The sequence below is a fragment of the Myotis davidii genome, unplaced genomic scaffold (genome assembly GCF_000327345.1).
Source record: "Myotis davidii unplaced genomic scaffold, ASM32734v1 scaffold6, whole genome shotgun sequence".
Taxonomy (NCBI): domain Eukaryota; kingdom Metazoa; phylum Chordata; class Mammalia; order Chiroptera; family Vespertilionidae; genus Myotis; species Myotis davidii.
Genome location: NW_006383011.1, coordinates 2561156 through 2575019, shown reverse-complemented (window position 1 = coordinate 2575019; position 13864 = coordinate 2561156). Strand labels below are relative to the sequence as shown.

Below are 13864 nucleotides of genomic sequence, written 5' to 3'. Positions count from 1 at the left end.
TTTTCGGGGGTGGGGGGGGTGGGGGGGGATGGTGGTGGTGATTCCTCTTTCTTGAAGGCTAATGAACCCTATATTTGTAATGAGTTTTGTGATACTCAATTAGAATAGGGATGTTAACTGTGAGCTCATTAAAGAAAAGTTTGTTTTTAATTTATGAGAGAGAGAGAGAGAGAGAGAGAGAAAGAGATGATAGATATCAATGGGCTGCCTCCAGCACACATCTGGGCCACCAGGGTTTGAACCTGCAACCTGGGTATGTGTCCTGACCAGGAATCGAACCTGCACCTTTTGGTGTATGGGACAACACTCCAACTGAGCTACACCGGCCAGGGTCATGAGCTCATTTTTATGTTACTATTTCATTAGTTTAGCTTTGTTAAGAAGCTGATTGTATATTGTTGATTAGTCTTATTCTAATTAATAATTTAAGGATCTTGTTCTTTAAGAGAAAAGATCAGTTACTATTACCTACATAGGAAAAAGTGTAGCTGGTTCAAGTAAAAACATATTCGGTGTTACATTTCTTATTTTTAAATTTTATTCAGATTTTTTATAGACATAATCAACTTCAAATGAAGGGACAGTTCTGATATGTCCCAGTTTCGATTCCAGTCAAGGGCACATGCCTGGGTTGTGGGCTCGATCCCAGTAGGGGCGTGCAGGAGGCAGCTGATTGATGATTCTCTCTCATCATTAATGTTTCTATCTCTTCCTCTCTGAAATCAATAAAAAAATACATTAAAAAATAATAAATAACAATTTAGAAAAATAGAAACCAGTTAGATTCTATATTCTTTTTTATAGTCATCTTGATTTTATTTGGTTAACTGAAGGTATAATGATTCCTTTACAATGATATATTAAACAAGATATTCAAATTTAATTTTCTAAAAACTTGTGGAAATAGTTCTTACCCTAAAGCAACTTGCCTCTTACACGTTTTAGGTTTTAAAGTTTTAATAATAGGCAATTTGAGAAGTTGATGATTTTTTTTAACTCCTCTGGCAGGCCCTAAGTCGAATGCTCTAAGAGTAAGTGAGTTCTTATGATCACATGCTGACTGTTGGTCTTTGTTCTGCTTCCTCACTAGCCCCCAACCAGTTTCTCATTAAGGCAGCCTAGAGGAGTAAAAATCATCCAATTCTAATGATTTGCTTCATCCTCATAACTGTTCAAACCTACCACCTAAAATAGAGCCACTGAAAGTGGCCAAATAGGTGAAAATCTAGATATCTGCTTAGGTTTAGATGCCTTTCAAGAGTTCTGCCTAGCCTCTGGTGTTGGGTACTCTGTTATCAAATTTGGGTGATTTTATCAGCAGTGAGTTAGTTCACTGCCCACAATGAAGACACCGTGACTGGCAGTTTTTAGGGCCTTGTGATACAAAGTAGCTTATAATGCTAGGATAATTGTATTTTCACTAGTGGCCCAGTGCACCTATTCGTGCACATGTACATTGAAAGAAAAATAATTAGAAGAAATATTTTAATATTGCTCTTTTCCCTTTCTCTATAATTGATACCAGTCGCTGCCTGCTGGGCAATTGGTGGGGCGATTGGGCCCGCTCGCATCTGCCTTGGCCTGGCGCTGCCTGCTCACCTGCTCCACCATCCCGCCACAGTCCTGCCCTCGAAGGGCCCATCAGGGCTGGCAGCACCTCCACTGCTGCCTGCTGCCAGCGCCACATTGCAGACGCCCAACATGTTCTGTGCCGCCCCTTGGTGGTCAGTGCACATCATAGTGAGCGGTCAAACTTCTGGTTGAGGGGACAATTTGCATATTAGGCTTTTATTATATAGGATTCTATAGGATTTATAATTCCCATTTATATTTGCATATGGCCTGCTCTATCTGGCTTATGTTAATTTATTTTATTGAATTCAGAAGTGTTTGGAATAGAAATAAATAAAAACAAATTTGATTTTCCCTGGCTGATGTGATTTAGTAGTTAGAGTGTCTGCCCGCACACTGAAGGGTCTCAGGTTTGATTCCTGGTCAAGGGCACTGTACCTGGGCTGCAATTTCCATCCCTGGTCCTCATCAGTGTGGGAGGCAGCCAATTGTGTGTGTGTGTGTCTCTCTCTCTCTTCCTCCCTCCTTCCTCCCTCCCTCCTTCTCTTCCTTCCACTCTCTAAAAATCAATGGAAAAAATAGGCCCAGGTGACGATTAAGGGAAAAAAACCTCACAACACAACACATTTGGTTTTACCTGTAGAATGCTTTGGAAAAAATAGAATGAATATTTTGGTTGAGATCAGGATAATCACTATGAAATTAAAGTAATATACCAGTACTATCAGATAAAATTAATAAAGAAAAATACAGTAAGTCCAAGTGAAGCTTTATAAATCTGTTTATTTTTTGAGAGGAAAAATACTTTTAGAGCAAATGTACAGGAACTCTTTTTTCATCTTTGCTTGAAAGAACATTATAGTGTTCATGTTCTTACCATTTGATGACTCAGTGGGAAGTAAGGGAGCTAGTTTAAACCACAGTGCTATGAAAAGGAAACTATATATGGTAAAAAGCTATTTCTTAAACACAGACTTATTGCACACAATGAGAGAACTAAGTCTCCAAGTCTTAAAATGATTGGAGTGGGGGAGGAATTTCAAGGTTTAAATGATGCTAAATGAGTAGCTTAGGAAAGAATATTTTCATTTCATCACATCATGGTTTAGATTTAGATTTTTTAAAATACAGACTTTTTTTTGCAATAAAAGAAATGCTGGATTGTCTATTAGTTTCTCTTATCAAGAAATAGGTTATTGTAATAATATTCATGTTATTATAGCTATCTGTGCTTTCACATTTGAAGTAATGTGAAATAGTGCAGTTATTGCCGTTGTGACCGAATTATCTTTTACCCTGTAGGAATGCTAACACTAGATTACTATGGCAGGAAATGCTTGCAATAAACTACTTAAGCAGAGTAATTTCATTAACAAGTGAGTGATAGCTTTAATTTGAATTAAAAGCCACATTTTCCTTTTTTGTAAAGCACAGGAATAATTGGATTACAATTGTTTTTTCTAGTTTCAGGTGGGGAGGGGTTGTCCCAGTTTTTGTCTTCTTACCTCAGGCACTTGGGAAATATTTTGTCCCTTGAAATATATTCAAACAAGAGTTTTAAGATATGAACTACCCATCTGAACAGTTACAGTCAGAAAACATTGAGTGATGTGATTGTTTACAGATTTGCCATGTTGCATGATTTTGAAAGTGAGGCCTGATCATGAGAGGAGAGGCATATCAGCCTTCCCAGGACTTGACTTGTGCCCCATCCAAAGCTCTTCCACCTTCACCTTCTATTATGATTTCGCACTGAAATCATTTGTTTACATTTAATATGCTGAAAGTGGCTCTCCCAGACTTACCGATTCTTTTTTCAGTCAATTCATTTTATAATTTTCCTTAATACTTTGAGGTAAACGTAAGAACTTTATTTACTTTCTATATTTGGAATACATATATAAATTATGATTAATGCTTATATTAGGCTGGTGATCATGACAAATTTTATTTATGTAGAAATTTCAGTATGGCGAGGACAATAACAGATTCTCTACCCTTCCACAACATTTCAGTTCACATCAAGTGAGCTGGATTTTGACTTAGTTTTGATCGGGGCAGAGCCCAGCATGGCCCTGGCAGGGACAAGGAGTCCCTCGTCTTCTCCCCGCGAAGGCAGTGAAGACAAAAGAGCTGTGCTCCCCACCAGGAACAGAAGGCAGTGCTGCCATACGCCAAAGAGCAGATTAAACAAAGCCCCAAGTCCACTCACCTCTAGCTCAACTCATCTTTAAAGCCTGTTCCTAACATATATTGTAACTGGCCTGAATACTTTCCCAGAGCTCCTCCACACACATCAGGCCCACATTTTAGAGTGGGGAGGGGCAGGACACAGGAGAGGTTACCCAAAAGTACCCAAATGTAGGCCCCGAAGGGAAGAGAATCACTGCACTGGTGGGTGCCAGGTTCCCAGAGCTCTCCTCTCCATCAGGACCACACAGCACCAAGAAGCAGTGGGGACAGTATGTCTAAAGATGGAGTCCTGGAGGGCTGAGAGGCATAACTTGTATTTCTGTGCTGCCAAAAGGCTACAGCTAAAGCTGAAACATTTCTCAGCAGCGTCTCTGCAACCTTCCCTTCCCCACTGAAGTTTTTAATGGCATTTTTCTTGCAATGTCTGCTCTTAAAAATAAGACTAAACACTATATTATTGGTATAAGAATTTAAAGACCCTTGGTTCTATTTTCAGTTTTACTGTAGTTGTTAAGTCTGATAGTATATCAGTTCCTTATGCATAAAATGGAAGTATTAAAGTCAATAATGATATGCCTTCATTGGAGAAGTACACTATCTGAATATGAAATTGTTACCTGATATTACTAAATACATTTATCTAAATATAAAACTGTTAATAGCCCAAAATGCCTAATAAATGTTTATTTTAATACGGTGTTAGTCCAGATTCCATTTAATTTTTCCCATTTTGGAAAATGAGTTGCTTAAGTGAATTGCCAGAGATGAATGCAAGCGTGCTTTAGAATTAAAACTTTAGCTCTGTTGTTCATTTTCTAACATTTCTCTATTAAAAATACTTGTTGTTGCCCTGGCTGGGTGGGTTGGGTGGTTAGAGCAATGTCCTGACACACCAAGGTTGTGGGTTAGATTCCCTGGTTAGGGCTCATACAAGAATCAACCAATGAATGCATAAATGGGTGGAACAACAAATTAATGTTTCTTTCCCTCTCCATCTCTAAAATCAATAAATAAGTTTTATGCCCTAACCAGTTTGGCTCAGTGGATAGAGCGTCGGCCTGTGGACTGAAGGGTCCCAGGTTCGATTCCGGTCAAGGGCATGTACCTTTGTTGCAGACATATCCCCAGTAGGGTGTGTGCAGGAGGCAGCTGATCGATGTTTCTCTCTCATCGATGTTTCTAAGTCTCTATCCCTCTCCTTTCCTCTCTGTAAAAAAATCAATAAAATATATTAATAATAATAAGTTTTTAAAAAAGTAGTTGTTGACTGAATTTGTCCATTTCCCTCAATATTACTTTTTTTTACATTGAATTTTTAGAGGAAAGAGAGAGAAAGATCGAAGTGAGAGCAAAACATCAATTGGCTGCCTCCTGCGTGCCTCCCACTGGGGATTCTGCCACCACGCCATCCTGGCATATGCCCTGACTGGGGAATGAATCGGCAATCTTTCAGTACATGGGATGATGCCTAACCACCTGAGCCATACTGGCCAAGGCTCAAATACTTCTTGTGTGACCACTGTGTGCCAGGACCTCTTTAAGGCATCAGGATCTAACATGAATTGCTCAGCTAAGCTTCCTGCTCTCCTGAGGCTTTCTCTGTAGTGAGGGACTTAGGCACTAAGTAATCAGTTTTACGGTAAATAAACATGAACTCCAGTAGTAGTCAATGCCATAAAGGAAATAAAACGAGATACAATAGATTGGACGACCAGTTTAGATAATTTGAAAGTATCCAGTTTAAAATATTGTGTAAATGCAAAGTGGTATTTTTCAGAGATCTATTTTTTAAATGTTTTGATTGATTTCAGAGAGAGGAAGGTAGAGGGGGAGGGAGGGAGGGAGAGAGAGAGAGAGAGAGAGAGACATTGATCGGCTGCCTCCTGAGCCCCCTGTACTGGGAATTGAGCCTGCATCCTGAGCATGTGCCCTCATCAGAAAAGGTATCTTCGACTTCCTGGTTCATGGGATGACGCTCAACCAACTGAGCCACACCTGCCTGGCCCAGATACTGTTTTTAAATGGATATGGTACATACCTTGACTAACCCACTTTTACTCTCTTCCAGTTTGTGAAGTGTGGATATGCAGGCTCTAACTTTCCAGAACACATCTTCCCAGCTTTGGTTGGAAGACCTATTATCAGATCAACCACCAAAGTGGGAAACATTGAAATCAAGGTAATATTTTATTTATTGATAAATGAGGTTCAAAACCTATGAGATGTTCTTTGAATTAAGTAGTTTTAAAATATGCCATGAAAAGCAAAGGGGGAGGGCAGAATTTCTTATATTTTTAATTGATATCAATACCTGAAGAAAGGCATAAAAACTGAAATTAATTTTACCTAACTTTAAGTATGGCTTCGAAGCCATTACTCTCTGAATGGAGTAAATCATTTAAGATGTTTATATGAATGTGAATTATTAAAAGAAAGCCTGGCATTTTTACGTTTTTTAGTTCCATATATTTGTCATCATGTATGTTAGTGTTTCCTTGGGACCTTAGACTTTTCCTTTTCATGTTCTCATGGCCTGATCCCCCTACATTTTTATATAGTTAGTCAGGAAAACACAGGGTGTAAATCTTATTGTCTCCTTTTCTCACTAATGTAATAACTGGTTTCCATGATGTGCAGGAGGAAGCGTACAAGTCTTTATGTGGTCTTGCATTATTACCTTACCAGAAAGAGAAAAGAGGGAAGGTTATCATTCCCTACTCACTGTACCTGACAATAGAGACTCAGCATTAAGAATGATGGATTTTTCTCCCATATTAAAGGGATTGGAAAGCAAATGGGAGTTATGATATTGTAGAAGAAAAAAGAAACAGATCAACCAAAAGGACTGTTGTCACCAATTGACTTAAATTCTTCAGGTGGCCTAGGGGTCAGGTTATACAAAATGCAGTAGAATTTAGGGGCTCTTTCACTGAATTATTTGTGAACAAGCTAGCATTGTTGGTCTTATCTGGACAGTCTTTGGCAAGACTTCAGTGAACTATTAAGATTATGAGTCACTTGAAACATGAATTAGGGCGAACCTCTTTGGGACATTTGTTTGAACTTTCTAGGAAGGTGGTAATAGGCAGTAGAGATTTGCTACTTGGTAGCTCTCTGCTCTTGGGATTAGAGTTGAATTAGCAATGAATAAAAATATAAATTGAAACTTAGGTTCTTGTTAATTTCTTAAAGACTTAAAATAGTGAATTATTCTGGCCTCTTGTTATTTTACGGATAGTCATCTTGAGTGTTTTCATTTTAGGGTCTTTTCTTTTGGGAAATTTATGGGATTCCTTATTCTCTTTTTGTGAATTTTTGTTTTGATTGAATTCGATCTTAAGTAGACTTTGCTTAAAATTTAATTAATAATAGTGAGAAGGATAAATTTTTAAATGGAGTATAAAGTCTTTTTTTATTCAGTATCAGGTTTGTAAAAAAGAATTTTTTATGTACTTTATAGATATTATCAGTTTTGAGGTATTAAGATATATCACATATAGCCATTTTTATTCTTCAGCATAGGCACAAATTTTAGCTCCCATTTTCTTGCCTTTTTTTTTTTACCCCCCTCCCCCATTTTCTTGCTTTTTAAGGCCAACTGATAGAAATGAAACTAGTCAATATACTAATGAAATGTTTTTTACTAAGGAATTCCCCAATAGCATTGCTTGTATGGTTTGCCATTCTGTGTTTTGTTGGCTCAGTACTGTTCAATCTGCTTATTAGTCTTTTAAGTCTTTCAAGTTAAATTGTTCTTCCAGTAAAAGACAGAAACCTATAAAATTTAACTTGACTGCTGGGGCTTGGAAAAACAACCCTAACCTTATCCTCTGCTTACCCAGCTATGCCTTGCCTTCCCTGTTATCATTTATTTTCCTTAATTAAGGTTCTTAAATTCAGTAATGAATTTAAAGAAACTTAACTTTTTGGAATTCCTCTGTCTAGTGCATTGACTTAGACTTTTTGTGTCCTGTTAGCTAAAATGTGGTGGTAGACTGAAAAAAACCCAAAACCTGGAAATTTAAATTGTTTAATGAGTTAATTTTCTTTCAGAAGTAATAACTTTCCTTGTTAATTTGGCCCTAATTACTAACTCCGTAAAATATAGTGGTACTGCATCTGACCTCAACCTAATTGTTCTCTATTGCTTGTATGTTTTAAAAATTTCAGTGAGGATTTTATTTAGGCCTTTTCTGACTCTTACTTCTACCTTCTCTCTCTTCACCTTTCTTGACCTGTTGAAGTAGAATAACAAAAAGATGGTAAGTGAGGTTACACACATGCTCTCTGTTTGTTTTCCACTTTTGCTTGGTGGGACAGTAGTTATTGTTTTGTGTCCCTTTAGTATTGGGGAGGGGGGTAGTTCCATATTTTAATTTTAAGTACTTTGATCCTGTACTTTCCTGATTGCATACAATGGACCAAACCAGAACTGATTTACTAACATAGTTTTGAATTGTTTTTCTTGTGTTTCTTATAGATGAATGTTATAATTAAAATGGAATGTGGTGTGCATAATATTAGAAACCTAGTAGTTTTTTATAGGATATGTGTGATCCAAAAGATTGGGGTGAAGTTGTTACATTTGGATAAATTCACTATATTGATTAATGTCAAATTGAACATTGCCCATCATACATAGCTTGTATATACATTTGCATCCAGTACAGTATCATGTGTTTTTAATAAACAGTAAAATCTTAATATGCAAATGAAATATAGATGAGCAGATTTTATAACATCTGAGGGGAAATAAGTACACGGTGAGTCTTAGCAGACTTTTCCATAAACAAAAGGTTTCTCCCTAAGTAAACGTGGCACCTTTTTCTTTTGAACTAGAAGCTTCTGGGTATATCCCAGACAATTTACTCTTTCATTGTGTTTTTTCAGTGATAGTCTAAATGCTTCTGTAGTAGGTTGTTTTCAAATTTGTTTTTTAATATTTATAAGCAGTTTTGACAAAGATGAATGATAGGCATTTCTAGGGATATATATATATATTTTAACTAGTAGCAGTAACTTTGTGGAGTTTTCTTTTGATTAAGCAAAAACATTTAAACGTGGAAATTCTTATATTTATCTTAAATAAAAGATCATGCCTTTTCTTAATATCCTAAGAAAATTTGAGAGGCTATTTGTAGAGAACTGTGTAGACTTAATTTCACAAATATATTTTAAGGAAATTCCTTCTAGGAACTTAATTGTGGTTTTAAAGTGTTTTTGCTCTATTTTTCAATTTGAGGTGACATTTTTCAAATGATTCTTGGCAAATATAACCTATATTGCTTGCTTCTCATAATATATAAATGCTTTTTAAACAGCATCTCTGAACAGTTACTATAATTTTTCATTCTTTCAGGTAATAGGTGATGGTTTAGGCTTGAGGTCCATTAATGAGGTGGGTGGTAAAACTCTGAGGCCTGATCTGATCGCTTATAACTTGGTTCTGAGGTATGAGGGCAAGCTTGATAAAACTCTTAAAATTTTTGGTTTTTGGAAGGAGAAACGTTCTAAGGAAAATTATATGTTTAGGATTTGGATAAATTTAGGCAGCTTGAGATACTCAAATTTTAAACTAACCTAATAAGTTAAAACTTGTTTTCTTTCATTTTAAATGTTGTCTTTGTTCAGAGGGATAGTAAGATACTTGATGCCAGACATTTTTTTCAGTTAGTCTTGTAGAGTATGTATTTCCTAGATGTAGATACACTAAGCTTTTATTTTTAGTTGGCATTGGGTCTGACATACTTAAGCTCCTATTCTTGCATGGAATGAAAATTAATATTTTGATAAAATTTGTTCAAATGTATTGTGAATGTATATTGATTTATGTAAATTACCTAATTATCTAGTGTAGTACCTTGTACAACACAAAGATATATTCTAAAGGAAAGTAAGTAACAAAATTGTGTATTAAATTATATTTGTTAATGGCCAAAAGTAATATAAGCACTTACAGCTATAAATATCTCCCTTAACATTTTATTAAGAAGTGTTTAAAATATTCAGCAAAGTTGAAAAAATTTTATAGTAAAGTCCATACACCCATCACTTAGATCCTGACATTAACATTTGCTATAATATCACATATTTATCCCTCTATCCATTCATCAGTCTGTCTTGCTTTTTGATGTATTTCAAATTATCGGTATACTTCACCCTAACTAATTCAACATACCCATGTAATTAAGTAGAGTTCACAAATACAGGGTTTTAGTGTTGTATTTTCCTATCAGATAATGTTAAATAGTTAATATTGAAGTCATTTGAATATTAAGTTGTGTTAAATTAATTTTATACAATACTAGTTGCAATACATAAGTTTTAGAGAACATTTCTAGGACCTGCTTTAACTCTCCCCTCCCTTTTTGTTGTTGCTTCAGTGGATTTTGCAGAAACCTTTTGAAAGGTCTCTGCAAAATCATGGTTTTACCTCTGATCCTTAAAAAAATTACTTTTAAACGTTTTAAACTCATATACACAAGTTGTCTTCCAAAAATGTGTACATACTTTGAATAATCATAAAGGCAGTATTTATTATTCTTAAAAGAAAAAAACATCAATTGAGCTATCAGCTATTAAAGTATGTATACATTTTGGGGGGACACCCTGTATATTTAAACCTCTGTTTTAAGATTTTAATTTTGCTGTTTCTTTTATTTTCCTCATGTTTTAAACTTAAGGTATTATAGCATATAGTTGCTATGTCTGATGCTAGTTTTAAAAAATTCATCAGTACATGTAGAAATTAGGATTATTTAATATCTTGATTAGCTGATTTCTAAAATAAGTTTAAGTTCTAGGACATCATTAACTTTCTTATACATACAAAATTTGGCTTTTCAAATGTGGGTCATCTTAAATATGCTCTCATTGGAGACAAGACTTGTGAGTATTCTGCTTCATGTGTCATATTTTTCTAGCCTTACACTTGAAGATAAAAAACATTGCTCATGAGATAATTTTAAAGAACTGTTCCCCTGTGTCTTATTTTTTTGTGTATCTACAAATTTTAATTTCTCTTGATGAGGCCTGTATAGAAATTTATTTCTAATTCGGACATGTAGGTAGAAGTTTGTAAAATTTACAAGTTATATGGTGCATATATGCTTTATTGTAGTATAAAAAGAATCATTTTTTTGCTTCTTTCATTATGCTTTATAATACTTGTCATTTTGATATTTAGTACAAAGAAATGTGCTGCATGCATTGAGCATTTTTCTGCCAGTTTTTTCCTCCTGATGTGCTATTTCACATATCACAGGCCTTATTTTTTGAATATTTGAGCAAAAGAAACAGATGAAACCTCATACAAAAACCTCCAAAATATGAAAATATGGGGTTTATTTGTGCTAATGCCCTTCTTTTGGAAACATATGTATTAAAGGTAAGGTCATTTTATTGATTTAAACCACATTGTGTATAAAAACGTATTAAAGTTGGTAAGGCATTATTCTTGAAATAAAAGATTTTTAACTTGTGGAATGAAATACTTAATCTGAATGTGCCAGAAAGATTAAAATTATTCCAAAATTCAACCAAAATATGAGAATATAATGTTCTGAAGGTATTTTATGCAAAATTTGATTGGTCTTAAGCTTTGATATTATAATTTTTAGGATCTTATGGTTGGTGATGAGGCAAGTGAATTACGTTCAATGTTAGAAGTTAACTACCCTATGGAAAATGGCATAGTTCGAAATTGGGATGACATGAAACACCTGTGGGATTATACATTTGGACCAGAGAAACTTAACATAGATACCAGAAATTGTAAAATCTTACTCACAGAACCTCCTATGAACCCAACCAAAAACAGAGAGAAGATTGTAGAGGTAAGTTTTTAGATAGAATGTATACTGTATATATTTCTGTGTTTGTTTTTTCTTTCTAAAAATGTTCTTTCTTTTATCCTACCGTTGTTGTTAAAGATAAAGGGAATAAATAAAAACAATTGTTGTTTTCCCCCATATCCTGTTTACTGAGCACCTAAGTAGGTTATGTTGGTAAATGAAACAAAATTTTGCCACCATGGAGCTTCCATTCTAGAAGGGCAAAACACACACACACACACACACACACACACACAAGTGACAATTGAATGGTTTGTTAGAAGATAATAGATGCTAATGGGGAAAAAGAGCAGATTAAGGGAGATGGGGAGTGGGGGAAGGTTGCATTTGTACATAGGATGTGGTAGTGGCCCTGTGTGAGAAGGTGATGTTTAAACAAAGACAAATTAAGAGAGTTGGCCAGGATATATGGGGAAGAGCATTTCAGTCAGACATAGGGAGGAGTCAGAGTAAAGGTCTTAGAGTGAGTGTAAGCCTAGCATATTAAAGGGTCAACTAAGAAGCCAGTGTGCAAGAGCAACAGGAGAGTAGGTCAAAGAAGTAAAGGGGCCAGATTATCTAGGACCTTGTAGGCTCTTTTTCTTTCTTTTTTTTTTTTTAATACATTTTATTGATTTCAGAGAGGAAGGGAGAGGGAGAGAGAGAGAGAGAGAGAGAGAGCTAGAAACATCAATGATGAGAAAGAATCACTGATCAGTTGCCTTCTGCACGGTCCCCTACTGGAGATGGAGCCCGCAACCTGGGCACCCATGACTGGAATTGAACCTGGGACCCTTCAGTCCGCAGGCCAACGCTCTGTCTACTAAGCCAGACCAGTTAGGGCAACCTTGTAGGCTCTTAAAGGAAATTAGACTCTTACTTCAAGTAAAATGAAGGGCTATTACAGGGAAGGGACATGTTCAGATTTAGGTTTTTTGTGGCTGCTGTGTTGAGTAGATTATAAGGAGACCAAGTTGGAAGAGAGTCCTGTTTAGAGACTTTTTCAACTATCTTTGCAAAAGATAATCATTATTAGGACTGGGGTAATAGCAGTGAAGTAATTAGAAGTGGCCAGATTGTGGATCTATTTTGAAGGTTGGGCCCAGAATTTTCTGATGCATTACATATGGGTAAGAGGGTATTCTGGCGCCAAAGGTTTGACCTGAACAACTGGAGGGATGGGTTAGGATTGGGGGTGGGGGCAGAGATGGATCAGGAGTTTCATTTTGGACATATTAGGTCCTCATTAGACATCTAAGCAAAAATGTCAAATAGATAGTTCTGTAAAATAAGATCAGGTCAAGAGAAAAGTGTGAGGTTGAGGGTTTAAACTTAGGAGACATCAGGTCATAATATGGCTCACCAACGAAGTGAGAGCAGGCAGTAGTCCACAGGCTTAGGACCTGGGAGACAGGAGGAACAATTGAAATAAGATTGAAAAGGTTACTGAGCTAAGCAGTTACAGAGAGTAAGAATTCTAGATTCTTAGTTTAGGTAAGTATCTTCTCAAGGTTGTCTTTCATTTCGTTATATATGAGGTAGAAAGCTTTAATAACTTAGTATTTCAGTAGCTTTCAGTTACTACTTAATGTAAATATTTTGTATTCTGTGTTTAGATGTTGATGGAAAATTGGGAAGGGTTTTAGAAGAGATTGTTTTTACACAATATTTTTTAAGTCTAGATTAAAACTCAGTTTCTGTAGTAAGTGTTTTAAAAATGTGAGATCGTGGTTTTAGGTACAGAATCCGTATAATTCCTATGGTTCATGGGTTTTAATTCTTTTTTTCTCTTAGCTACCCCTAAAACTGTGAAAAATGGGTTTTATTGTATTAGTTCATATTTTAATTTTATTTTATACTTTCTGAATGATTTACAACCACTAATATTTTTGTGATGGATAAATGGTCATTTGTAATTGCTATTTATTTTTAGCAACACATTACAAAATCAGATTGTAGAAATATTTTTGCATTAAAAGATTTCTACACACAGAAACCTATTTAGGAAAACAACATGATGTTTGAATGAAAAACAAATTTTCTTTCAGAGAAAAAGTTAGGGAGATGACATTATACCTGAATCCCTTTTACTATTTGATTAAGCATACACACACACACACACACACACACACACTAGAGGCCTGGCGCACGACATTTGTGCACTGTGGAGGGAGCGGGGGGCCCTCAGCCTGGCCTGCACCCTCTTGCAGTCCGGGCTCAGCAGAAGTAGGCAGTTCTGTATCTGCCAACATTCAGGAATTGCTGCA

The 13864-nt window shown here is 35.8% G+C and overlaps 1 protein-coding gene across 4 annotated transcripts in view; it reads left to right on the top strand.

Annotated features, from left to right (window-relative positions):
- ACTR2 (ARP2 actin-related protein 2 homolog (yeast)) overlaps nucleotides 1-13864 on the top strand; it is a 36505-nt gene that overhangs the window by 3902 nt on the left and 18739 nt on the right. For 2 of the 4 annotated variants that reach the window (XM_015557930.1, XM_006778530.2), the window contains exons 2-4: nucleotides 5834-5944; nucleotides 8013-8027; nucleotides 11385-11600. In XM_015557930.1, the coding sequence (XP_015413416.1) occupies nucleotides 5834-5944; nucleotides 8013-8027; nucleotides 11385-11600 (342 nt within the window). Of the gene's footprint in view, nucleotides 1-5833; nucleotides 5945-8009; nucleotides 8028-11384; nucleotides 11601-13864 lie in introns of those variants that run through there. The other 2 variants (XM_006778532.2, XM_006778531.2) reach the window with 2 other exon arrangements.